Source organism: Oreochromis niloticus, linkage group LG15 (assembly GCF_001858045.2).
Source record: "Oreochromis niloticus isolate F11D_XX linkage group LG15, O_niloticus_UMD_NMBU, whole genome shotgun sequence".
In the NCBI taxonomy this organism is placed as follows: domain Eukaryota; kingdom Metazoa; phylum Chordata; class Actinopteri; order Cichliformes; family Cichlidae; genus Oreochromis; species Oreochromis niloticus.
The window spans coordinates 31,282,737-31,309,421 of record NC_031980.2 but is presented as its reverse complement, the minus strand read 5'-3'; the positions used below and the strand labels follow the sequence as shown (position 1 = coordinate 31,309,421).

Sequence of the window (26,685 nt, the reverse complement as noted above, 5' to 3'; positions counted from 1 at the left end):
GCAATATATCTCTTTTATTCATCTCGTTATGGATTATATCGTATTCAACAGTCATACATCAACGTTATTATGCTAGACAACTTATATGACATTAGTCAAATAATACATGACCAAGCAAATCTCAATCAAAGTAAATAAATGTATAAAAAAAAAAAATGCTGGTTTAAAAAAAACCCAAAAAACAAATTTAAGCAATATTATCTAGCAAAGCAAACAGAACTAAAAATGGCTTACTAATTTAAATGATCACTGCATGTCCCACAACAGATAACCTGTGTGTCGGTCTTCCTGTTGTTCATGTGGACACCAAGGTACTCTTACTCCTGCACCACAACAACATGCTGCCCTCAGATGGACATGGATCATGTAGCGACAGCGACCTTCTGTGTATTTCAGTAAAGCTGAAAAAGTTATTTTTGTTTTAATCAACTTTTTCCTAGGAAAAAAAAATCCTTAGTGAATTATTATGTAATTTTTTTTATTCTTGGTCCAATTATTTTTCAAGTTCTTGTTTTTACTTTTTTATTCATATTGATCAACATGAAAAAGGTATTATAGAAGCAAAAATAAAAATGTGTATTTGTGTCATATTTAATGTTGGAGTGAGTGTTTAATCCAGACACACAAACGCAAGGATGACTTCAAAGTGAGCCTTTAATTGCTGAAATTACCGACACTTTCACATAATCCAAAAAATAAAAATAAGGAGCCTGGGGGCAAGTCCAAAGAGAATAAGCAGAGCTGAACATGAAGAAAAAACAGGAATATACAAACCTTTTGTCGAAGGACAAAATAGAGACAATGATATAGATGCACTGATAATATGTTGGTTTCTAAAATTATAGTTTTGTCAAATGAGCTGCTTGAAAGGTGCCATGGATATGCTGAACCTTCTTCCTTGTACAGACCCCGGATCTGAGGTAGGATGGATGCTGCAGAACTGTTTCAAACTATGACATGCTCTCCCCCATGAGTGGCACTGGGGATGAGGTTGTTGGAGCATGCTCCTAATGTAACAATGGATGGTGTCCTGGGGATCTCTTTGCAGATCTGGATTAGGGTGTCACTGAGCTCCTTGAGCTCTCTATGGTGCAAATTTCCCAGAGGCTGAGCCACCACCAAATCAGTCAGGGTGAATGACGTTCTCCACATAAAAAACAAACTACGTGTGATTGATGTGTTTTGTTTCTTCATAGATCAACTTTGATCTGTAAATCGTGAATTGATTGTAATTTCTTTTTCAGTATGTGTGTACCTATTTTTCTTTTCTTTGCTGGATCCCTGCTGTTTTTAGCTGATCCCATTTGTCTTGTAATATTCAGGAATATTCATTCATTTTTCAGTTGTAGTCAAAGTGCCTTTTTTCTTACTAACTACAAACGTGTATTTGGATCTTCCCTGTCAACATTTTCATCAGTAATACAAATGCTGAAAGTTCAGTTTATCATAGTGTAAGTACACATCCTCTCCAAAAATATGCAGATCTTTATTAAAAGGTCCGTCCATTTTTCTTCTGCGTATGAAATTCAAGGTGGTAAGAGTCCAACCCAGGTGTTATTGGGCAAGAACAGGGCACAGGTTGCACGTCTGTCACCAGGTTAACACATAGAGAAATACAACTATACACACTCATATTCATAATTTAGAATCACAATCATTTGGGAAGAAGAGAAATGCACAGAGAGAGCCCAGGTACTCACATCTGCACAGATAAGCTCCAGGTTAGCAGATTCAAATCCAGGACCTTCTTGCCCTGAGGCAACAGTGCCAACCACTGCACCACCATGCTCCTCTAAAAAGTGAACTTAAAAAATATAGCAGGAATATTCAGAAATGTTTTATGCTTCTAGATAACTGATGGCTGCCTTTCGTCAGAAAGAACTTAAAAAAAAAAAGCTATGCAAACCTTGCCGTACTTAAGATGACCGAATTAGGGCAAGTAATTCACTGCGAGTAGTAGTCGTAGTGAAGTTATTGGTTTTCTTTTAGGAAGCTCTACGTTTTGTTTTTTTGTGCTTTTACGTCCATATAACGTTTGACGTTTTTATTTTGAAGGTCGAAAACGGAAGTTCAAAACTTTTCGCCCCTAGCTGGTTTGCACACGCAACGTGCGCTGTGACAAACTTCCGTCATGAATTGGACTACAAATGTCCCCAGATCGTGTAGTTATTTTCCCAGTCCGATGGATTCTGTGAGCAGCCTTTCCCTGAACCACGGCCACATTTAGGAAAAGTTGAGCATAAATGCGACATACACCAGGTTTGTGTCAAAAACTGTTTCAGTGTCGTTTCAACTACTGTGTTCATCAAGTTTTGCGAAGACGGTGCGTTTACAGTTTGAACCAGAGTGAGAGAAACCAGCCAGCCGGCTTGAAATTCAAACTTAAGGATGCGTCGGTTGTCGTTAACGTCACCACTACCGCGTACAAACGTATACTAGCGTTAACTAGTTTAGTTATCTTGCCTAACATTTAAGTTCCTACGAACAAAGGAGCTGTTCTCCCCATCTTTGAAACGGTAGCATCTTGTACGTGTGGACTTGAGTGTCGCATTTTGCCTTTAACATAGTTGGGCGAGGCTCCGTCTAATCTGTGGAGAAACAAGTTCAGCTGAGAGGTGCTAGTCACACTTGTCAACTACGTATGTTTCGCTGAATGTGAAAACATGTCTTAAACTGTGCACGTGTCGTATATATAGTATCACTCTTATATAAAGCAGTGTCCAGATGGCACTACATATGTTCTTGGGTATTTTTCATAGATTGTATACAACAGAGGTGTTTTGCCCGGGCCATCTGACAATGGAACTAGCACCAAGATGGTTATGCCAGCTATTACAGTTTAGGTATTTATGTTCAGATAATCTGGATAGTAAAAAATGCAAATGCATATAAAATATCTGTTTAACAACTGTAATGTTTCTAGTACGTAATAGAGACCTTATGACTTGCCACTTCAAAAAGGTCACTGTCATGTTTTCCAAGCTCAAAATGAGCACTTTAGTCCGCATGAACAGTGGTTCGGGTAATAAGTCTGTGTGACATTACTCCACTCTGTCTTGTTATTTCTGGCCCTTTGGGGGGAAAAAAGTATTTGTCAGGGAGTAAATCAAACCTCAATCTGTATAAGAACAAAGAACAAACCAGAAAAAAAAAGAATTTAAGTCAAAAAGTAAAGAAGAAAGCAGTAATACTAAAACCAGTGGATCTTTACAATTTGTTAGTTTTACAGTAGCTTCATGTTTTTGTGTTGAAGCAAAACAGAATACCTATCGCCTCTTTTCACTGTCTGTTGTTTGCATTCAATTAATCTCTGGCTCCTTTTCACACTGTGTCTTTTGTCTTGCTTCCTTATCCGTCACCCCCAACTACTTTCAATAGAATGCTGCCCCTGCTTGGGCCTACAGGAGGTTTCTTTTTACCTCCCATTGTCGCCAAGTGCTTGCTCATGCTTGCCCCCCTTATGATGACATCTCATCATAAGGGGGGCATAAGGACCATAGTTCCTCAAAAAACTCCAGAGAAAAAGTTCTGATTACACCAGATGAATGCAAGCTTTTTTTTCTTTTCTTTTTTTGGTAAGATTTTTGAAATTTCAATCGCTGTCTGCGCTGTAGTTATTCAACGCTCCTTCTTTCACTGTCAGCAGCATGCCCACTTTGACCAGTCAGCTTTATAAGTTTTTGTGAACCTGTTGTCTGTTTCCACAGCGGTATGAGTCTACGGGAAATTAGTGAGAATCTGAAACTGGCCCGTGAATATGCCTTGCTGGGAAACTACAGCTCAGCCAGTGTTCTCTATCATGGGCTGCTTGAACAAATCAAAAAATATGTGTACACGGTGCGAGACAGCAGTTTCCAGCAGAGGTGGCAGCAGGTAAATGTAGTGCTGATCTTTTATCTGATCATATGAGGAGCCAATCCCAATTTTTCTTATGTATGCACCTGTGGTTGTTTCTCAGCTGTGGCAGGAAATCATCGAAGAGAATCAACAAGTTCAGGACATAATGTCAACTCTGGGGAACTTTCAGTTGGACACGGCTCCTGTTAAACCCAGTAACCACGATGATTTTGAAATGAGACCTTTGCATGTGGAACAGAGGTACTACACTGGCTATTTATATACATGTATTATTTTCTGCTTATTCATTGCTTAGGAAATTTCATGTGCTACAAATTCCGATACTTCGTGAACACTTAATATGTGCTTCTGGTTTAATCCTGCAGTTTTCTGAACTGCAATTGTTAAATAAGCCAAGAACAATAGTCCTGATGTAGTCATATGATTGAGATCAGTGAACCTCTGTGAGCTTGATTTGTTCCTGCTCTGCCCTCCAGAAAGATGGCTGGTAAACCTCAAACTGTGTATTTTTAACTGTTAGAGATGCACTTCTTGAAAAATTCACCTTTTCATTTTTTTAAGTTTCCCAACATAATTTAAATTATGTTGCTTGTATGCTTGTAACACATTTTTTGGCCACATGATCTATTTTGAACAACATTAGTGTTGTTCAAAATATATAATAGTATATATTTATTTATTGATTTTTATCAAGGCCAGAAATTTCCGTTTTGGGATGAGAGCACCTATCTGCCACAAACAGATTGTGGCAGATAGCTACTCCACCTTAAGCTTGGTTCTGCCAGAGGTCTCTTCCTGTTAAAAGGAAGTTCTTCTACCCCACCATTTTTATTTTATTTTATTTTATATTATTTTATTTTTTTTGTGTGGTTGTTTAAGGAGCTTAGAAAAAAGAAAAGCGTCTGGACTTCTTTAAGTTTCTTGAAGACGTTTCACCTCTCATCTCATCAGCTTCTCGGTTGAGAAGCTTAGAGAAGTCCAGACTCCTTCTTTCCAAGCTCCTTGGATTACGATGACTGAGAAACTTTACAGATTCTTGTTTTTTGTTTTTTTTTTTTCTCCAATATTGTATAGTTTTATTTATACTGATGGTATACAGTATAAATAAAACTCACTTGAACTGGGTGGGTGAAATTATCTGCTATCTGCTAATTAGCAGACTGTATGTTTGTAACACAGATATCTGCACATCAGTACCGTCTTATAAAATACTGGAATTTCACTCAGCAAAACTGAAGCACAAACTTCTTTGATAGCAGATACCACACAGGACGCTGTGTTATTCATCTTATTTGGCTACAGCTGCCTGTAACCATTTCACCCACCATACAGATTTTAGTTTTTAAGAGGAAAATTATGCAAAGAGACCAAATCTGTTTTTGTACAGTCTGTAAACATGTCTGTGCAAAAAAAACCAACAAAAAACTTTAACGTTGACTGTTTAATAGGACTGTTTTGGGCATTTAGGGGCTTGTCTCACTTTTCATTCCCAGAGGTTGCTGGGAAGCAAAACGAAAAGCAGATTGGACTGAGAGTCTGGAAAATTTGGGCTGCTAGTGCAAATGATGATGATTTAAAAAAAAACAAAAAAAAAAACATGCTAGCTTATTATCATCATCACTGAGGACACTCTCACAAGAGATGCTTGATCTCAAGAGTTTTACTTCCTGGTTAAATAAATGTTTGTTTTTGTTTAGAGAAAAAAAAAGTAGCATTAACTTCAAATGCAGGACAGTGTCTCAGTCTGTTTTGTCCTTTGGCTTTTTGACTGTGTACTGTGGCAGTTTGGTCTGGTATTGCTAGCTTTAAATGAACGATTATGATATTAAGCTCTTTAGTTGGCTATTGGCTGATAGTCTAATCAGAGTGGTGTCAGATCAGTAATCTTAGAACAATATTCAAGGGGGGAAAAACGATCAATCATACTGTTCTGTCTGGCTTGTGCTCTAAGCACTAAGGCAACAGCTGAATCACAAAGAATGTAAATGTTTCAATGATTTAACACCTCTTGACATTAAGGGCTTGCAGTTGATAGTCTTATCCCTGTTTTCTTCACAGACACTCTCCCTGTCCTGTCAGACGTCCTACCAACCCCTATAAAGACAGCAAACCTGCAAACAACCGCCTGAGCGTGGCTGTGAAGGCCCAGCAGAGGCACCTGCCCCGAGGGGCCAACGGCGACAGAGGCAGACCTTCCAAGGGCAAAGAAAAGAAGGAACCAAAGGAGGCTGCTGGCAAAGCAAAGGATGATAAGGTGAGCGATATGTTGACTGTTTCAAGTTGCAGCACACAGTCACAGCCTTCTCTATTATAATACTTCTCTATTATAATACCACATAACAAAAAGTCACAAAGTATTGCTGATCAAACACTATCACATGCGGTCTGTTTACTCACTACCTAACCTAGCCTGTCATTCCAGTTTTTGTTTTTTTTGTTCGAAGGTTACGTTCAGGGAACTGGGAAGAGTTATTTTATTTTTATTAACTTATTTATGGTCTGGTTCTAACTGATGAGCTCAAGTGTATGATAGATAAATGGAAACTTCTCCCACTTTCAATGATTGGCCGTATCAATATAATCAAAATGGTTGTGCTCCCTAAATTCACGTACCTATTCCAGAACGTTCCTATTTTTCTCAGGTCTTCCTTTTTCAAAGCATTGGATGCCATTATCATGCCTTTTGTTTGGGCCTACAAGCCCCCCCACATCTCGAAGTCTCACTTGCAAAAGCCCACGGACGGGAAGTCCGGTGACGTAGGCGGTCAAGATGGCAGCTTGAATGGGGAAGCTCCGTCGCAGTGGCAGCTAATTTGCATTAGACTTTGAACGTTACGCTACACAACATTTACAAAATATCACCTCAGGACAGTGGGAAGCTTGAAGACTCTCTGTGAAAGCTCAGAAATGCCGAGTCACCAACAAAAACTTAAGCTTCGACGGCAGGAAGGCGCTAGCAAGGACACGTCGGCGAAAGCTAACGAGGCGCACCCGCTCTCACCTCCAATGTCGGATACTATTCAGACTGCTACAACTGAACAAATGGCCAAAGACATTGCAAGTATTTACGTGCTACTTAAGGAAACCTCCGAGACACAAGAGAGCAAGCTGAATGCTATTCAAACTGCTACGAGGGCAGTGGAGGCTAAGCTAGCGGATATGGCTACTCGAATAAGCAACACTGAGTCTCGTCTGGATTTCCTTGAGGATGCTAGCAGCGTGCTAAAGGAAAATCCTCCTGCTACTAGTGACGAAGTGAACGCTCTACGACAGAAATTAGACGACCTCGAAAACCGAGGACGGAGAAACGATCTGCGCTTTGCCGGCTTTCCAGAGGGCTGCGAGGGTTCGGACGCTCTAGCATTCGTGCGCAACACGATCCCACAACTCCTGAAGGTCGACTTCCCGGGCGGGCTGGAGATTGACCGCGCACACCGCAGCCTGGTGAGACGCAAACCTGACGGTCATCCCCCGAGGGTCATCATCGCCCGATTTCTGCGATTCCAGGACAGGGAACGGGTCGTGGAAGCTGCGCGGAGGCTGGGACAGCTGAGCTGGAACGGCCACCGCATTATGATCTTCCCTGACTTCTCCAAACTTGTCACGGACAAACGAGCGGCATTCAATCCCTGTAAACTGCTGCTGCACGAAAGGAAGATAAAGTTCTCCCTACACCAGCACCCAGCGGTGCTGGTGCTGAAAATGACGGAGGGCAGACGTGAGTTTACCGATCCCAAAAAAGCCCAGGACTACATTCTGTCTTTACCTTAAGGGAGTTATTTACAATCAGGGCTTGGATTTAAACACTACCCTTTTTCTTTTCCTTTTGTTTTTGTTTTTTTTGTTTTTTCTCTTTTTGCCCTAGCGTTAATTAACATGCCATACACGATATACTTTGCACCTCCTAACTGTTCAGTTTCAATATTATAGGGCTTCGCAGTTTGATTTGACTTTTTCGGTTGTGCTACTTTTGAGAATACGATCCAATCCGCTTGGTAGAGAAGCTCACTAAGACTATTAAATTCCTCTTTTAGTAATTCAGTTGTTATGAAGCCCTTTTCAGTTTGTCAGGGGACAGTTCTAACCAACCTGCATAGAGGTTTGTTCAGTTAGCTAAGTCCCGGATTGACTGGTTTCCTCATATTACATCGACTTAATACGCTGCTGCTGCTGCTGGCGACGGGTCCTGTTTATGACTGTTCGACTGGTTAGAGTCACGGACCATAAAGTTTATGTTTTACCTTTTGGGGCTTATACCCCACCTGAGGGTAACTAGTGTTCTCGGTTGCCCCAGAAGTATCTGTTTGAATGTTTATCGATTGTTATTTTTATTTACTTCCAAACCCCCCCACTTTTCTTACAGCCAGCCTTCCAAATATTGTCCACTCAGCACTGAACTCCTGGTTCTAATAATAAGTTACCCCACTGTTATATGTCTGATACATATTGCATGATGGCGAATAAGCAACAAAGGGCCCTTACTTTAATGACCTGGAATGTAAAGGGCCTTAACCATCCAATCAAAAAAAAAAGAAAATCATGACATTTATCAAATCAAAAAAAGCTGACATTGTCTTTCTTCAAGAGACTCACTTGTCTCCCCAAGAGTCAGATAAACTTTGCCGTGATTGGGTGGATCAGGTAATTTTTTTTTTTTTTTTTTTTTCCGTGTGGCAGCAGTCAGAGTAGGGGTGTCGCAATTTTAATTCATAAGCGGTTACAGTTTAAATGCACCCGGGTGGTAAAGGATGAAGATGGGCGGACATTGCTACTCTTGGCTGAGATTCAAGGCCATAGGATGATTTTAAGCAATATCTATGCACCAAACATTGACGACCCCACCTTTTTTGGAAACTTGGAATGCAAAATTAGTGATATGGGCGACTACCCAATCCTGATAGCAGGGGACTTCAATTTGGTCATGGATGATATACTGGATCGAAGCACTCCCTCACAGTGACACTCTAGATCAGCTTCGGTCGCTATAAAAAATGTGTAGGACCTTGGGTTTGGTAGACATATGGAGAGTATTCAACCCATCCACAAGAGACTACACCTTTTATTCTGCCCCCCACAACACTCTCTCAAGAATAGATTATTTTCTTGTGTCAAATTCTATCATGCCCTCAGCATTGTCTTGCTCTATTGGTAGTATACACGTTTCTGACCACGCCTTGGTGCTCTTGCATCTGAGCTCATTTGGTAACCCCCTCAAGCCTCCCAGGTGGAGGCTAAACTCAAGCCTTTTACATGATCCCAACTTTCTCCACTCTTTAAGTGAGCAGATCAATTCTTATATAGAAATTAACCTCTCCACAGCTCCTAGTGCAGGTGTAGCATGGGAAGCTTTGAAAGCTTTTATTAGAGGGTTCATAATCCAGCATGCCTCATAAGAAAAGAACTGCTCTGACCAAGCAGATAGACCTGGAGAGGAAGATTGCCATAGCTGAAGCCGCTTTTAAGGCAGACATGAGCTCAGCAAATCTGACCCACCTAATTAGACTTAAATATGAGTTCAACTCAATTTTGACTCAGAAAATGGAGTTTTCTCTATTTTGGGCTAGGCAGAAATACTTCGAAGATGGAGATAAACCTGGCAAACTGCTTGCAAGATATATTAAACAAAAAGAAGCTCAGACTATCATAGCAGCAATTAGAGCACAGGATGGCACTCTGGTGTCAAAACCCTCTGAAGTGAATGAAGCCTTTAGAGATTTCTATATGCAACTCTACTCCTCAGAAGTACAAGCAAACTCTCAGGAAATTAACAGTTTTCTCTCCCCCCTCAACCTCCCAGCTCTCTCTAAGACACAGGTGGACTCCCTGGACGCCCCAATTTCAAAGGAAGAGATCTTAAAGGTAATCAAAAACCTTCCAATCGACAAGGCCCCTGGGTTGGATGGGTTCACAGCAGAATTTTACAGGAACTTTGCAGAGGAGCTCTCCCCTTTACTCCTTCAAATGTTTGAGGAGGCCCTGGATAAGGGCAGCCTGCCACCAACACTGTCAGAGGCACTTATTTCCCTTGTCTTAAAAAAAATCGAAAGACCCACTTGACTGTAAGAGTTACAGACCAATAAGCTTGATCAATTGCGATTGCAAAATTTTAGCCAAGGTGCTAGCAACCAGATTAGATAAGGTCATGACTTACTTAATACACCCCGACCAAGTTGGTTTTATTCGGACTCGCAGCTCTGCCGATAATGTTAGACGCCTAATTGATATTATGTGGGCAACCCAGAATAAATCCCCTACGGGGGACTTTTCTCCAGCTATAGCCCTCTCCCTAGATGCAGAGAAAGCATTTGACAGGGTAGAGTGGCGTTTTCTATTTTCTGTAATGGAAGCATTTGGCTTTGGCCCAAAATTCATAAGGTGGGTCAAACTTCTCTACAACAATCCAAGAGCATCAATACTAACGAACCGTATTATATCACAGTCCTTCGACCTCCACAGAGGTACAAGACAGGGCTGCCCACTGAGTCCTCTGCTTTTTGCTCTAGCTTTAGAGCCTCTGGCAGCGACAATACGTAGAGACCCTGATTTTCCAGGTATCCAGGTCCACAATGATAATCACAAATTGATGCTATATGCTGATGGCGCCCTGGTCCTAATATCGCAGCCAGAACGCTCTCTACCTGCTCTCTTAAGAATTATTAACCGGTTCTCTAATATATCAGGATATAGAGTAAATTGGTCAAAGTCTGAAGCGCTCCCCCTGACAGCCTTCTGCCCCAAAACCCTGTTCCAGCCAGGGGATTTCATCTGGCCTCAGACTGGGATTAAATACCTGGGCATTACATTCCCCCGTTTGTTATACAACATAGTTCAGGCTAATTTTGAACCTCTATTGGACAAGTTCAGAACTGACATAATTAGATGGTCCCCTTTGTTTCTCACCCTTTGGGGTAAAGTTAACATCATCAAAATGAATTGTGCTCCAAAATTTAATTACCTACTACAAACACTCCCGCTAAAAATCCCATCAAAATATTTTCAGCAATTTGACAGGTTATGTAACCAATTCATATGGAATAACAGGCGCCCTAGAATAAAGCTTAAAAAGCTACAGCAACCAGTGGAGTCGGGTGGCCTGGGGGTCCCAAATTTACTGTTTTACCATTATGCTTTCAGCCTGAGACACATGGTTCGCTGGGCTCTCCCTCCAGAACGAGCCCCCCCATGGTTTAGTCTGGAGAGTGCTTTGTGCTCACCACTCCCTCCGATGCACATTTTAACCACCAAGCTCCCACCAGATATACAAACCCACCCCATTCTTTCATTCCTACAGACGGTCTGAAAGAAGGTGGCCTTGCTGTTAAATTTTAATTCCCACCTTCATACTGAGGCCTCCATATGGCTCAATCCCAAACTCTGCATTAATAAATTTCGGTTTTTCTGGAGATTGTGGGTCCAGAGAGGGATACTTGTTCTCGGAGACCTGTATCAGGGGAGAATTCTCAAGTCCTTCAATGACCTTAAAGCACAGTTTCAGTTGCCACAGAGTCAGTTCTGGAGGCACTTGCAGCTCCGGCACTTATTGCTCAAAACCTTTGGTTTCTCCTCCACACCACCTCCTACTATTGAATATCTCAGCTACATCAAAAAAATCTTTGGGGTAGGTCGTGAAGTCTCTAAATACTACTCAATGCTTGTTGAGGGCACGAGTAAAGGGCTTCCCGCCCTCCGGTTAGCTTGGGAATCTGACCTTGGTGTGGTTTTTACGGATCAGGAATGGACTACAATTTTGCAGAATAGTAAAAAGGTGTCCAGGGAACTTAGAACGAGGCTAATCCAATTCAAATTACTACACCGAATTTACTGATTGCCACACAGACTGTATAGGGCGAACCTCATACGGTCCCCTGAATGCTGGAGATGTCAGACTGGGGTGGGCACATTGACCCATATGATTTGGAGGTGTCCTAAAACCCAAATCTTTTGGACTGAGATACATGACTTTATCAAATTAACTATACGATGGGATATTCCTTTTTCACCAAGACTATTTGTTTTGGGGGACCCATCAGTCCTTAAAAATGCTCCGCCTAAGGCCGCTGAGTGGGTACAGACTGCATTGATGCTGGGGCATAAACTCATTATCTCCCAGTGGAAGGCCCCTTCCACCCCACCTGTCTCTGTATGGCATATTCAACTAGGGAGACTCGCTGCACTAGAACAACTTTCATACAGGCTTCTGAATAAAGTGGAGAGTTTCCATCTGAAGTGGGATCCATATCTGTCCAGAATAAAAGGATCAGACTAGCACTTAGAGTGGGACAGACACTGGAATTCTGAGGAAGCGCACTCAGGGATTATATTATTTTATTTTTTGTGTGTGGTTGTTTAAGGAGCTTAGAAAAAAGAAAAGCGTCTGGACTTCTTTAAGTTTCTTGAAGACGTGGCTGTCTTTCTTTTTGTTTTGGGGGGTTTTTTTTTTTGGTTTTTTTTCCGTTACTTATTTATTTATTTATTTATTTTTGTTTATTTCTTGCTTTGCTCATCCCCCCTCATTTTGGTTTTGTATTCTCTACTGTTCTGCTGATATGCTGATGCTTTTTTTCTATGTGATGTAATCTGTCTCTACAGTGGACTGTAGTGTTCTAAAAAATACAATAAAATATTAATTGCAAAAGCCCATGGACGCGGGTGGTCTGGGCCTTCCAGTTTTCAAACATTATTACTGGGCCTGTAATGCCAGAGCCTGGGTCTTTTGGAATCTGCCTATAGTCGGTGATGCTTTGGGATGCGGGTCCAGCCCCAAATGGCTCGAAATGGAGCTTAGCACCGCTATCAAGCACACTGGAGCATCCTTACCAGCTATTTTATTTTCAAAATCGGTTATTAATAGTACATGTGATGACTTTAATCTTTGCAACTCCTTAAAAATATTGAACCAAATTAAGAGAATCTTGAACCTCCCGGAATTGTCAACCTTTGCCCCGATGTGCCATAATCCTAGCTTTAAGCCTAGTACAATGGATGCTGCTTTCAAACAATAGCCTGTTAAAGGGTTAACTGCTATAAAAGGTCTTTATATTGACAATCATTTTGCCTCTTTTGCTCAACTTCAGACAAAGTACAATCTCCCTACAAGTCTTTTTTTTTCGGTACTTACAAATTAGGAATTATGTCAAGCAAGCATTCTCAAATTTAGATACTATCCCCATACAGCATGTCTTTTACAATATAATGAACGAACCTCCCACCTCAAAACACTTAATCTCCCGGCTTGTTAACCTTTTTTCTTCGGCAACTCCCTCTTGCCATATTAAAGAGGCTTGGACAAGGGACACTGGTTTGGTTATCTCTGACGATTTATGGGCTGAAGTGTTAAGCCGGATAAAACTGTGCTCTGTTAATGCCCGGCTTCAGTTAATTCAGTTTAAGGTAGTCCATAGATTGCACTATTCCAAAACCAAATTGAACAATACTTTTCCTAACGTTCCCCCAAATATGATAGATGTAAACTTGTGGACGGTACTCTTGGCCATCTTTTTTGGTCCTGTTCTAAGCTTACTGCCTTTTGGACTAGTATTTTTAGTTTCTATAGCATTGTTTACAATAGGCAACTGTATCCTGACTGTCTTATGGTGATCCTGGGCTGCTCCAGCAACTCCTTGGCACTTCCTTTTGTTGTGCAACAGGCCCTTATGTTTGGTATGGTGATTGCGAAACGTCTGATTCTGGGTGAGTGGAAATCTGCCTCCCCTCCCTGCTTCAAGAGGTGGCTCAAGGAGATGGTCTCCTGTTTATACCTGGAAGAAATTCGGTTTTCTACGTCTGCTTCCATGGAGAAGTTCAGGAAGATATGGGGGCCCTTTATAGACCACATTAAGAAGGACAGTCCACGCCCTGGGTCCTGACCATGTTGTTTTAACTGTTATCATTCTGAGCTGTTGCCCATAGCTGTTATGAAACGGCTCCTCCTAACGATCTCTGGACTTGAACTTCAATGTGGATTGGACTCTCTGGATTCTGAGTTGTTTGACATGTATACCATTTGCTTTTTTCTTCTCTGCTGTTCCTAATACGTGCTGGCCGTGTTTGTTTTGTTATTTTTTTTTTTTTGTTTGTTTGTTTTGTTTTTTTTGTCCTTATTGTCTGTGTTCCTCTGTCCCGCTGTTATGAATGTGTAAAAATTTTTTTGAAACTTGCATAAATAAATATGTAAAAAAAACAAAAAACAAAAAAACAACAACACTTATTTATGGTCTGCCTCTCAGAATAAATCAGATGTCCAGGAGAAAGAAGCAAAGAGGTTTGATGGGGCAGGATATGATAAAGACCTCGTGGAAGCTCTGGAGAGGGATATTATATCTCAAAATCCAAATATTAAATGGTAGGTGAATGTTTCAGATGCCTTGAATGACTAAGCTGTAGTCTTTGAGCTTTCCTCCATTAGACAAACTGTATTTTTGGCATGTCTGCTTTAGCTTCACTTAATAGCCTTTTTGTCTTGTAGAGGTTTATCTATCTTTCTTGGCATGAACACCAGCCTCCCTGAGAGTTTTTTACATCTGACATCAGTCTAAACTGTTTTTATAGGGATGACATTGCAGACTTGGAAGATGCAAAAAAACTGTTGAAAGAAGCAGTTGTGTTGCCGATGTGGATGCCAGCGTTTTTTAAAGGAATTAGACGACCCTGGAAGGTAGTGATGCAAGCACAAGTTTGTCATCACTTGTATCCCATGCGTCCTGTTACGTAGATGTTATTTTCTTCTTTAGGGTGTGCTTATGGTGGGACCTCCTGGCACGGGGAAAACACTTCTGGCTAAAGCAGTCGCTACCGAATGTAGAACCACGTTCTTCAATGTTTCCTCATCAACTCTGACCTCTAAGTACAGAGGAGAGTCTGAGAAACTAGTTCGCCTTCTCTTTGAAATGGTAAGTTCAGTTTTTGTCAGTTTTGTGTTTGTTGGTGTGCTTGAATGTTCTGAACTTAGTTTCTGTTGTCTGTAGTAGTATTTCCTTTAATTTTCAGGACTGTAAGTTAGTTTTGGAGCTCTCTAGTGGTTGGAAATCACCTGACACACCTTTATTTCTGAGAGTGAATTTATCACTCATTAATAAATAATCATAAACTGAATAAAACATGCTTTCATATTAAGTTAGGCCATTTTTGTGAACCAATTATAACCATTTCGTATTATCTTTGTGTTTAAAGTTAAACAGTTTCTCTTAGGCTACGTTCACACTGCAGGCGAAAGTGCATCAAATCTGACTTTTTTGACCCTATGCGACCCATATCCGATCATGGTATGACAGTTTGAACAGCACAAATCCGATATTTTCAAATCTGACCTAGGTCACTTTCGTAAGTGGTACTGAATCCGATACATATCTGATGTTTTAGAAAGCGACTGCTATTTGAATGGTCATGTTGCATTAAATCCGTCTTTTACGTCACTAACACAAGACAGAAGCCAATTATCAGCGCCGGAGAAGACAAACGAGAAAGCATGGGGGCGGAAACTGGAGACGGAGCAAGTCAATGGACAAAAACTGATGTTTTGGACTCGATTAGCATATGGGAAGACAATTCTATTCAAGCTAAACGACTCCATAAACGTGTCCATATTAGAGATGGACCGATCCGATATTACGCATCGGTATTGGTCCGATACTGACCTAAATTACTAGATCGGATATCGGAGAGAAATAAAAGATGTAATCCGATCCGAAGTATCACAAAATCGCCTCACAAAATGCACTACTTGGCGTAACCCAGCTCGGCGCATTGGCGCAGTATGTGTCACGTGATAGAGCGGCTCTTGTCTGCGAGACCTGTCAGCAGTCTGTTGGAGCATTTGGAGCCTCGCTACATGCTTCCTAACCGCGGCATTTCATCTCGGCGAAAACTAACCCAGAGAAGTAAAGCAAGTGTGTAAGTTCATCCCTGAATGTTTGCATAGTATTTCCACGTTAAGCTTAACAACTGATATATTGAGCCACAGCTGGACTGGCCATCAGAGTTCCATATTGAGGTGAAAAGGAAGCGATTTGTCCCGTACTTCAGCTAGAATTAAAAATTAGACACAAAGCTGGAGTTATTCGGTCTTTGCTGCGCAGTTGCATCTACTTCTCTCATTCACTCCCCCTTCCTCTCCTGTTATTACTTCAAACATGAAACTGATCAATGATCAGCTGATTGGCTTTTCTGCCGCAAGTCCTGTCTTTCTTGTTTGTTTATCGCTCACTTTGCGCTAGAAAGAGGAGACCAGTGGATAAACAACAGCAGCACGTTTAAGCGTGATAAGCTGTTGTTAGAATGCATTTAATATTACTTTCTAGTATCAGCTGAGGTTTGCTGGAGCCAAGGCTGTAAAAGCTGCTGGTCATGATATCCGTTTGGATATGTGGTGAGAGGGAAACATGAAGATGAAACCAGGAGATGTCCTTACTGAATCATCAGAGCTGAACAGGTGATGGAGAAACAGGTTTACCTTTTAGGTGACATGAATGAGTTGAAGGGAAGTTATTTGTCTCTCAGAAACAGTTCATAACACCAGGATCCTTTTCTACATAGCTGACAGCTGGTAACTGTGCAGGGGCGGGTCTAGCAAAGTTTTGTCGGGGGCCAGGTTGGGCATTAACAGGGAAAGGGGGGGCACAAAGAAATATTTTTCTTTGTTATTTATTCAAAGTTTTTAAATGACATAATTATCTGAATCTTACAACAAAAGTGGTCATCTGATTAAATGTATAGAAATCCATTATTGTATATAGTAACTAATAAGTCTAATATACACCCTAGTAAGCTATAGTACTTTTTCCTTTGGGAAGGTACCATCTGTGCAGTCTACAATTCTGTTGAAGAAAGATGTTGAATCTATTTAATTATTGTAGAAAAATAATTGATTTCTGTGCATTTGTTTTACACTTGCATTAAATTAAAGTTGATTACATCGATTAAGGGCGGGGGGTGGTTCCCTAATATTTTTGCTGGGAGTTGGCAACCCTATTAGTTAGGTAGGTAAGTACTCTTTAAAATACCAGAATAGGGAAGATGGTGTAGGTTTAAATTTATTAGATTGATCAGTGTTGCTATAAAATGTTTTGGGTGGAGTGTATTTTTTGCATACAGGTATAACAGAAGAGCTTCAGTCTCTTGTTGTTTTTTTTTTTTTTTTTTTTTTTTTTTTTTAAACTTGAGTATGAACTTATACAAACTGCATCAAGATATTTATAAAAAAAACAGTTATAGCGTATTTTGTAATCAACATATCGGATTCATATCGGTATCGGCAGATATCCAAATTTATGATATCGGTATCGGACATTAAAAAGTGGTATCTTGCCATCTCTAGTCCATATATACCTCTGCACGGAGGTAGCAGCCACTGCTCCAAACAAGGCCATTGTTAAAGCACGGGTTCTCTTTTTTTTTTTTTTCCTCAGTGTCCTTCTTTCTCTAATTAATTTGTCAAAATTCTGTCGGTTATGACTGTGCAGAAATTGATACACTGCTGCAACAACACCTACTAGCTCTGTCTTCTTTTGTGCATGCGGGCCGCTTTGAGGGCTGTGAACCGTTCACACTATTTGTAGTGTGAACAACCAGACAAAAAAATCGGATTTGATCAAAAAATCGGAATTGAGCATTAAGACCTGCAGTGTGAACGTAGCCTTAGTATTAAAAATAATACGCTTTTTTTTTTTTTTTTTTTTTTTTTTTTGTTGTTGAATTGAGTCATTGCATGTTTCCCCGTACAGGCACGTTTTTATGCTCCCACCACGATCTTCATTGATGAAATTGACTCAATGTGCAGCCGCAGAGGAACCTCAGAGGAACATGAAGCTAGCAGGAGAGTAAAGGCAGAGCTACTTGTGCAAATGGATGGTATAGAACTTTTGCCTATTTCCATTCATGCTAGATGTATTTGCCTCTTGATGGAGGCAGTTTTTTATTTTATCTTTTTTTCTCCTCTTGTTGTTGTTTTTGTGCAGGTGTTGGTGGAGCATCAGAGAACGACGACCCATCAAAGATGGTAATGGTCCTGGCTGCAACCAACTTTCCATGGGACATTGACGAGGCTCTGAGGAGGCGCCTGGAGAAGCGGATCTACATTCCTCTTCCTTCAAGTACGATTATTGTTTTACTGATTTCCACATTGTAGGCAATGAAATGCAATTATTGAAAGTGAAAACTGCCAAAGACTCAAAACTCTTAAGTGTTGCACATTTTATTAACTAATAAGGGATCATAACAGATTTGCCTGCTTGACTTGGTGACAAACATCAGCTGCTGAGCCTCCACATTCCCCACATTCCACTGATTTGAAGCACAGTGCACACAGCTGACAGCACATGCAGCTTTTTTTTTTTTTTTTTTAAGCTACTTTCTGTTCTATGGAAACATTTTAACCATGCCAGAAGCCTGCCTGGTTCAGTGTCTGCTTTGTGTTAATTAAACTTGACAAATGTTGATTTAGAAATGTGTGACATGGAATTACAGTCCCAACATAAATGTTCTCAAGGAGGGCTAAATTGCTAACGATGCTGAGTAAATGATGACCTTCTCTCTTCGTGTAAATATTGCTGATGAAATAACAGTTTACTCAAGCAGAAAGCATGCTCTAGTTGCTGTTGGCCCTCTGTTTGCAGCTAAGGGGCGAGTGGAGCTGCTCAAGATTAACCTCAGGGAGCTGGAGCTGGCCAGCGATGTGGACTTGGATAAAATCGCCGAGCAGATGGAGGGTTACTCAGGAGCTGACATCACTAACGTGTGCAGGTCAGGGCACATTTCATTTACACTAAGCATAACTTCCAGATAACCACTGATATTTACTGATGGCCCTGGTGGTTAAATGAACTGTAGTCTTGGTATTTGCAGTACCATATTTTCCACTTAAAATCCTTTAATTTTCTCAAAAATCGACAGTGCGCCTTATAATCCGGTGCGCCTTATGTATGAATTCTGGTTGTGCTTACTGACCTTGAACCGATTTTATGTGGTACACGGCGCTCAAATCTGTCAAAAAAATGTTTTAGTAAAACTTTGGTAAGCTACGAAGTTGCACCGCTTGATGGATTGTCGGAGCATTACGGCTACCATAGTCAGGAGCCTTGTGGAGTAATCTGGGTCCAAAACTCCACTTCAGGTCCCAAAGTCAAACGAACACTGTGGCATCACTGAGAGTTAAAAACTGTCTAAATTCTTTAATGTTTAATAAAATGATCAGTGTTGCTGCTTTACCAGGTGTAACAATTAACTTCAACATTCAGGCATCCATGAAAGCATAATTTATTAAATTTAACAGAGGTAGCAGGAAGTTAGCTCGCTAGTGTCCACCTAAACGTGATATACCATGACTGAGAGATGTCTAAAAAAATTAAAATGTTCTGAAAAAATTAAACGTACAGCTTTGCTATCACTTCCAACATAAATGAAGACAGAAAAGTAGACAGCAGTGACTTTTGTAGGGTTACTGAAGTTGGACTAGCTGGTATATAATGATGTCCTATGTGACTGCTAGCGACACAGCTATGTTAGCATAACATAAACACAGTGAAGCTGGAGGATCAATGCTAACGAATAGTTATGTCTATAACTTCTGTTCCCTGAAGGAGAGGAACGAGGTACAACACATAAGTATGGGATATCACGCCCTCGCGTGTCCTGGCTGAAGAAACCTTTATTCACGCCTTTAAGGCAGATGACGTGTGATGACACGCGCACGGCCCCGCCTGCACATATAGCCGCTGTCATCACAGTCATCCCTCAGTTCGATAGCCGCTCTTCACCGAGCCAACTGCTCAGTAGGGCCACCTTGTGTTGTACCTCGTTCCTCTCCTTCAGGGAACAGAAGTTATAGACATAACTATTCATTCCCTTTCAGTCGATTCACTCGGTACAACACATAAGTATGGGACATATATACACGCCCCGCAGAGCAGCCACCGAACCGGAATCGGACCACCACATCCTTAGTGAGTGGTAGACCCAGCAGAAAGGACAGCATGAGCCACCGAAGGGGCTGTAACGTCCAACCGATAAAACCGCACAAAAGTGTGCGGTGATGCCCAACTAGCTGCCGCACAAATATCAGCTACAGGCACCCCTTTAAAAAGAGCCCATGAGGTTGCCATCCCCCTGATGGAATGAGCTCTCACCCCGTGGGGCAAAGCAAGACCTGTGGTGCCGTAAGCCAGTGAGATAGCGTCTATAATCCAGTGGGACAGCCTCTGTTTAGACAGAGCTCTACCTCTATTTGGATTAGCGAGCAGCTGGTCACATAAACGCACATTCTGAGTGCGCTCAATGTAGGTGCGTAGCACACGCACTGGACAAAGAGAATGCATCCTCCTCTGCTCCTCAGATGCAAAAGGAGGGGAGCAAAAGCTCAGCAACTCAAACTCCATTGAGCTATAAGATGCAGGCATGATCTTGGGAAAATAGGCAGCATTTGGACGCAATACGACCTTGTGGCCATCAGAAGAGAACTGTGTGCAGGAGGGATGCACAGACAGCGCATGAAGGTCACCCACTCGCTTTGCCGAAGCCAAAGCGAGAAGTAATGCAGTCTTATATGAAAGAAATTTCATATTTACAGACTCAATGGGTTCAAACGGGGGGCTACAAAGGGCCTCCAAAGACAAGTACCAAGCAGGGACACTGGACTTAAGCATGGGCCTCAGCCGGCGAACTCCTTTCAGAAAACGTATGGCGAGGGGATGTGCACCTGGTGTCACCCCGTCAAAGCCAATATGACAAGCAGATATAGCTGCTAAATAAACCTTAATTGTCGAAAATGAAAGGCCCTTATCCAGCAGCTCCTGCAGGAATGTCAAAACATCCACAATAGAGCACTGAAATGGGAGACCAACTTTGTGTGGCGGTCCTGGCACCATTGCTCGAAGGCTCGCCATTTGTAAGCGTACAAGCCTCTAGTAGATGAGGCCCTAGCGCTCTGAATTGTCGCTATCACACTAGGTGGCAAACCCTTAGCAATCAAGTTTAACCTCTCAGCAGGTAAGCATGAAGGTGCCATAGATCTGGGCGCGGATGAAACACTTCTCCTCCCGCCTGAGAGAGGAGATCCCTGCGGAGAGGAAGCTGCCAAGGACTCGCTGCTAGCAGGCTGATTATCTCTGCATACCACGACCCTGTGGGCCACCAAGGGGCCACTAGAATCAGAGAGAGGGAATGCTGACGCACTCGCTCTGGAACTGGAGATATCATTTCCACTGGGGGAAATGCATACAGGAGCACGTCTGGCCATTGGTGCGCTAGCGCGTCCAAGCCCAAGGGTGCATTGTGGTCGATTATGGAGAAGAACAGGGGGCAGTGAGTATTTACCCTGGAAGCAAAAAGATCTATTTGCGCCTTGCCAAATAGATCCCAAATCTGAGCCACTATTAAAGGGTGTAACCTCCATTCTCTCACCAGAGGACCCCCCCTGGAGAGAAGGTCTGGCCCCAGGTTCAGGTGGCCCGGGACATGGGTGGCTCTTAGAGACAGAAAATGAACACTGCACCATAACAGCAGCGAGCGAGACAGCTTCAACAGGGGAAGAGAGCGTGTTCCTCCCTGCCTGTTTATGTAAGACGCCACTGTTGAATTGTCCGTCCTGACTAAGACATGCTGGCCCTCCAGGACTGGACGGAAATGCTTTAGGGCTAAAAACACTGCTAACAGCTCTAAGTGGTTGATGTGCAGCTGGCGCTGGGCTGCGGACCAGATCCCTCTCACTGATGCACCCTCGCACAGCGCTCCCCATCCTCTTAGGGAAGCATCTGTGGACACCACCTTGCCAAACAACACCCTCCCAATCCGAGAGCCCTGATGCAGCAGCCTGGGCTCCCTCCAAGGACGGAGAGCTAGCATGCAAGACGCGGTTACCGGCAGCCTCCTCCGGAGGTGACGCGATGCACACAAACGGTGAGAGAGAGTCCAGCGTTGAAACGCTCTCATTTTTAACAGTCCAAGTGGCACTACGGCGATCATAGACGCCATCATGCCCAACAAGCTTAATATCGTCTGGAAACGCAGTCTGCGTCCCAGCTGAAACTGAGCAAGGCAGCGATGAAACGCGGCCACTCTGTGCTCCGACAAACGTGCGCGGCTGGAAAGCGAGCATATTTCCAAACCGAGGAAAGAAATCTGCTGACTCGGGATGAGTGAGCTCTTTTGAAAGTTCACAGAGAACCCCAGTGTCTGAATGTGTGACAGAACCAGCGACAGCTGTGTCTCCGCCTGCTCTCTGGAGAAAGCTACGAGAGCCCAGTCGTCTAGGTAGGCTAAGATGCGGATGCCTCTCTCTCTGAGGGGCGCTAGCGCTGCCTCGGCACATTTCGTAAAGGTGCGAGGAGCGAGCGACAGCCCGAACGGCAGCACTAGGTATTCGTAGGCTACGCCCTCGAATGCAAACCTCCGAAACTGCCTGTGTTTCGGGTGTATAGCCACATGAAAATAAGCATCTGTTAGATCGATTGTTGCAAACCAATCTCCCGGGCCGACTGCATTCAAGAGCTGTCTGAGTGTTAGCATCTTGAACCTGTATGTTCGTAGATACGTGTTCAAGACTCGCAGGTCGAGGAGCCCTCCCCCTTTTTTCGGAACAACAAAATAACGGCTGTACCAACCTTTGTCTGCCTCCGAAGCGGGGACCACTCGTATTGCTCTTTTCTGCAATAGCGCCTTTATTTCTTCTCTGAGTATCATGGCCGCCTCGGTGTTGACAGTCGTGTTTACGACTCTTTGGAAACGAGGCGGCTTGACCCGGAACTGCAACCCGTAACCCATGGCAACGGTTCGCAGCACCGTCGGCGGGGCGTTGTCGCCCCCCCCAGTGTGTCTGCAGGGGACTGCATCACCTGCCTGACCTGGCTCATTCTGCCTGCAGGCTGAGCATTTGTGATTGTTTGAGAATAAACAACACTCTTTATTGATTGTAACATGGAAACATGTACATTCATACATTTTGTTGGAGGTACCTTTTCTGGGGCACAACAATGAAAAACAGCGGGAACACTCGATGTGGTCACCTGAACATTTAACACACCTGAACAGGGAGTTACCTGAGGCATTTTGTGTGCAGGGGTTTTGTGCTTGGGAGACAGTGTTAGGAAAGTGCAGCGCCTTCTGGGGCTGACAACCTGAACAGAACTTAAGCGGCACCTCTTGTGCGGCAACAGAGGGGTAAAAGCAGCGTCACCCTGCTGCTGGACCCCTTCTCCACTCGAAACCACAGCTAGGAGGGCTGAGGCTTCTTCCTCCTGGGCGTCGGGTCCCGCCGGGGGCCCGAGGGTGGGCCTTTGCTCCAGGCCGACTGGCGTGGAGCTCGGGCCGGAGGATGTGCTCTCACTGGCGGCACACCCACTTCAGCAGTGGACGCCGGTCTCTTGCCAGTCGGCAGAGGAGCGGCGGGCCTGTGAGAGCTAGCTGCGGGCTTGGGCTGACGTCTGGGGATGATGTCGCGCAGAGCTTCCGTCTGCTTCTTCCTCAGATCGAATCTAGCCTGAATGGCTTCAAGTGAATGTCCGAATAACCCAGCCGCAGACACTGGTGCGTCCAGATATACAGCTCTGTCCCTATCCGGGACGTCAGAGAGGGTCAGCCACAGGTGCCTCTGCGCCACTACTGTCGAAGCCGTGCCTCTGCGCCACTACTGTCGAAGCCATCCCTCTGCCCAGGGAGAGCGCTGCACAGCGAGACGCACGGAGGATGTAATCTGTGGCGACTCTGACCTCGTTAAGAAGAGGTGCCAGCGGGCTGTCATCAGGAACCAGCGATCCGAGCTCCGCCAGGCACATTGCCTGGTACGTCTGGAGCATGGTGACGGAGCTCATGGCGCGAGCAGTGCCGGCCTGAGCCCGATAAATCTTCTCCAGCTGCGAAGCAGAGAATCTGCAGTGCTTGGACGGCAGAGTTGCGGGGCCGCCGACACCATGGTTATGGGACGGGGCCAGATAAGCAGCCAGAGACGGCTCCATAGGGGGTGGGTTAGCTAAGCCAGCCCCCTCGGCGCCGTCCAATTCCATGTACTGTCCATAGCCGGGCACAATGACGCGGGTAGACAGAGGTTTGTCCCATGATGCTGTCAGCTCGCAGAGAAAGTCTGGGAACATGGGAAGGCAGTTTTTGGCCGTTGCGGGCTCCGGTGGGAGGAAAAAATACGCGAACCGCGACGGCTTCTGAGCTGGCGGAGGAGAGGGCCAGTCCACCTGCAGCTTCTCAGCAGCATGGCGAAACGGGGAGAAAAGAGAGGTGTCATCGTGGCCGACCGGCGCAGCAGCGGCGGCACATTGGCCCGACAATGAGCTCTCCTGCTCATCTTCCGACAAACCATGGATGTCCAGGCCGATGTCCAGCACGTCATCGTCTTCCTGGGGAGCGCTGGCGGGCTTCAACCCAGGCTGAAGCCCGTCAGCGTTCCTGCATGGTTCCGGCTCGTCATCGGCTAACCCGTCAACATATTCCATGTGGTCAGCCCAGCTAATTGCTGGGACATCGACCGGAAAATCCTCGTCTTCGGACTCGGACGAAGCCGGGGCTCCAGACTCAGAAAGGAGAGGGTCATGCCGTGCGACAGCCGAGCGTCCCAGCACTTTTTCCACAAACGTCACCCGTCTTTCCAGGGTCGAGCGCCGGAGCTGGCGACAAAACGCACAGGCTTCGGGCTCCGTCAACGCTCTCCTAGCGTGGACGATCCCCAGGCAGACAGGGCAGGCATTGTGCTGGTCGCTGTCGTGCAAAGAGAAACCGCATCCCTGAGGACAGGGGCGAACAGAAGATTTCTGCTTTGCTCGCTTCGGTTTGGAGTCTATTCCAAAACGCAAAGCGAAACGCTGCACATGAAAAACTTGAAATTAGCGCTCCGCGGGCAGCCTACACACCAACTGCGCGGTGGAGGCTAACACCAACAGGGGCAGTTAAGCTAAATTCAAGTCGGCAGACAACGGAGCTAACTAGCAGCAGCTAGCTAGCCCAACTCAGCAGAGGTGTTCTCAGCGAGGTGAAGAGCGTAAGAACTGAGGGATGACTGTGATGACAGCGGCTATACGTGCAGGCGGGGCCGTGCGCGTGTCATCACACGTCATCTGCCTTAAAGGCGTGAATAAAGGTTTCTTCAGCCAGGACACGCGAGGGCGTGATATCCCATACTTATGTGTTGTACCGAGTGAATCGACTGAAAGGGAACTTTTTTCCACTCGATAAAAGTTAACAAATGCAATTGCATGGCAGGATGCTATAAACCAGGGGTCCCCAGCTCCAGGCCTGGGGGTGTCCTGCAGGTTTTAGATCTCACCCTGGGTCTACCCACCTGAATCAAATGATTAGTTCATTTGAGAACTGCAAGATATGTTGAGGAGGTAATTTAACCATTTGAATCAGCTGTGTTGGATCATGGACACATCTAAAAACTGCAGGACACCGGCCCTCGAGGCCTGGAAACTTCAGTCAGGAGAACGACTGAGATAATCCATCCACAATACGAGGTTAGTCATTAATATACTGCAACAACATGGGAATAGAGCAGCTGCGGGAGAATTCAAAATTAATGAATCAATGGTACAGAAGTGGAGGAAGCAAGAAGAATGAGTTGAGTAAAGTTTGACTGTATCTGACTGTTTCGCTTAATGCGTCTTACGATCTGGTGTGCCTTATGTATGAAAACAGACCCGTTCATCGACAGTGCGCCTCATAATCTGGTGCGCCTTATGGTCTGAAAAATGTGGTCCTTTGCTATATAAGATGGCTTGCAAGTTTTCCGTGTTAGCAAATACTAGTTTTACTCCTAACACTAACCAAATGAGAGATAATGAATTGTGATCACTCTGCTGATGCTTGTGAAGCTTGTTTGTTAGCTAATAATAAATTAGCGGCTAACATGGACAAATTGTTGCTCGCTCGCTAATTCTAGGTTTCTTGTGTTCTAGAGTGGCTATCCACATCTGGGTGCAATTTTGCAATATCATAGTCTTTTAAAATGATCTTCAGCACGCTGAAGACATTCACGAGTTTGGTTTTAATTTAACCTAACCTTCCCTAAAGGTTTGTATGTGATGAACAGTATTAAGTGAAATCTGACAAACCGTTGTTGTGTGTTGTGTAGGGACGCATCTCTGATGGCCATGAGGCGAAGGATCGAAGGCCTCACTCCAGAGGAGATCCGCAACATTTCCCGGGATGAGATGCACATGCCCACCACCATGGAGGACTTTGAGTCCGCTCTGAGGAAAGTGTCCAAATCAGTTTCTGCAGCTGACCTGGAAAAGTATGAAAAGTGGATCGAAGAGTTTGGCTCCTGTTGATGAAACTTTCACTGTGCAGCTTAGTGTGAGGCTTTGTGTTCCTGCTAACTGAAATGTTTTCTCGGATCTGGGTGTCGAGCTGGGAGTACATTTCTGAATCAGCGGGCAGGTGTATTACAAAAGTAATTGCACTTGAAAAGTGGTAACTCCTCCTTTTGTACATGTTGTTGCTATGCAAACGTTTTCATCGAAAGAAGAACACGAGGAACTTGGAGCTGATTGTTGATACAATTCATTTTTGGACTTAATCATTTTAGTTGACTGATCCTGAACATCTTGCCAAAATGTTTGACAAATCGGCTATAGCTACTAGAAAAACTGACAAAACTTAGTAGGCATTTCCTGAAATACACTAATAGTAAAAGGCCAGACATGTTATGTTATTAGTTTATTCTCAGTGTCGTGTTGTTGTCTTTGTGCTGGTGTATCTGTCGGATACAGAACCAGGCAATCAAATGTTGTTCCCTTTCTTGTTGTTCTTTTCACTTTGCACTTGATTTTATTTTAAACCATATGGATTTAGAACACTTTCTCTTATGAACATTAAACTAAGAAGCCATTTCTA

The 26,685-nt window shown here is 43.7% G+C and overlaps 1 protein-coding gene across 1 annotated transcript; it reads left to right on the top strand.

Moving 5' to 3' along the window:
• The first annotated feature begins 2,080 nt into the window (after window positions 1-2,080).
• Window positions 2,081-26,685, top strand: katna1 (katanin p60 (ATPase containing) subunit A 1). The gene is made up of 11 exons (XM_003452991.5): window positions 2,081-2,259; window positions 3,708-3,873; window positions 3,959-4,098; window positions 5,917-6,112; window positions 14,085-14,200; window positions 14,407-14,512; window positions 14,589-14,747; window positions 17,577-17,703; window positions 17,811-17,945; window positions 18,468-18,594; window positions 25,922-26,685. Exons 2-11 carry the CDS (start codon window positions 3,712-3,714, stop codon window positions 26,118-26,120), a joined length of 1,467 nt encoding a protein of 488 aa, XP_003453039.1. The 5' UTR covers window positions 2,081-2,259; window positions 3,708-3,711; the 3' UTR covers window positions 26,121-26,685.

Bases quoted from the DNA above. Each gene is read 5' to 3' on its own strand.
- katna1 (XM_003452991.5), top strand. From the start codon at position 3,712: ATGAGTCTACGGGAAATTAGTGAGAATCTGAAACTGGCCCGTGAATAT. The intron at 14,513-14,588 runs GTAGTGATGCAA...TTTCTTCTTTAG, and splicing joins GAATTAGACGACCCTGGAAG to GGTGTGCTTATGGTGGGACC. The intron at 18,595-25,921 runs GTCAGGGCACAT...TGTGTTGTGTAG, and splicing joins GACATCACTAACGTGTGCAG to GGACGCATCTCTGATGGCCA.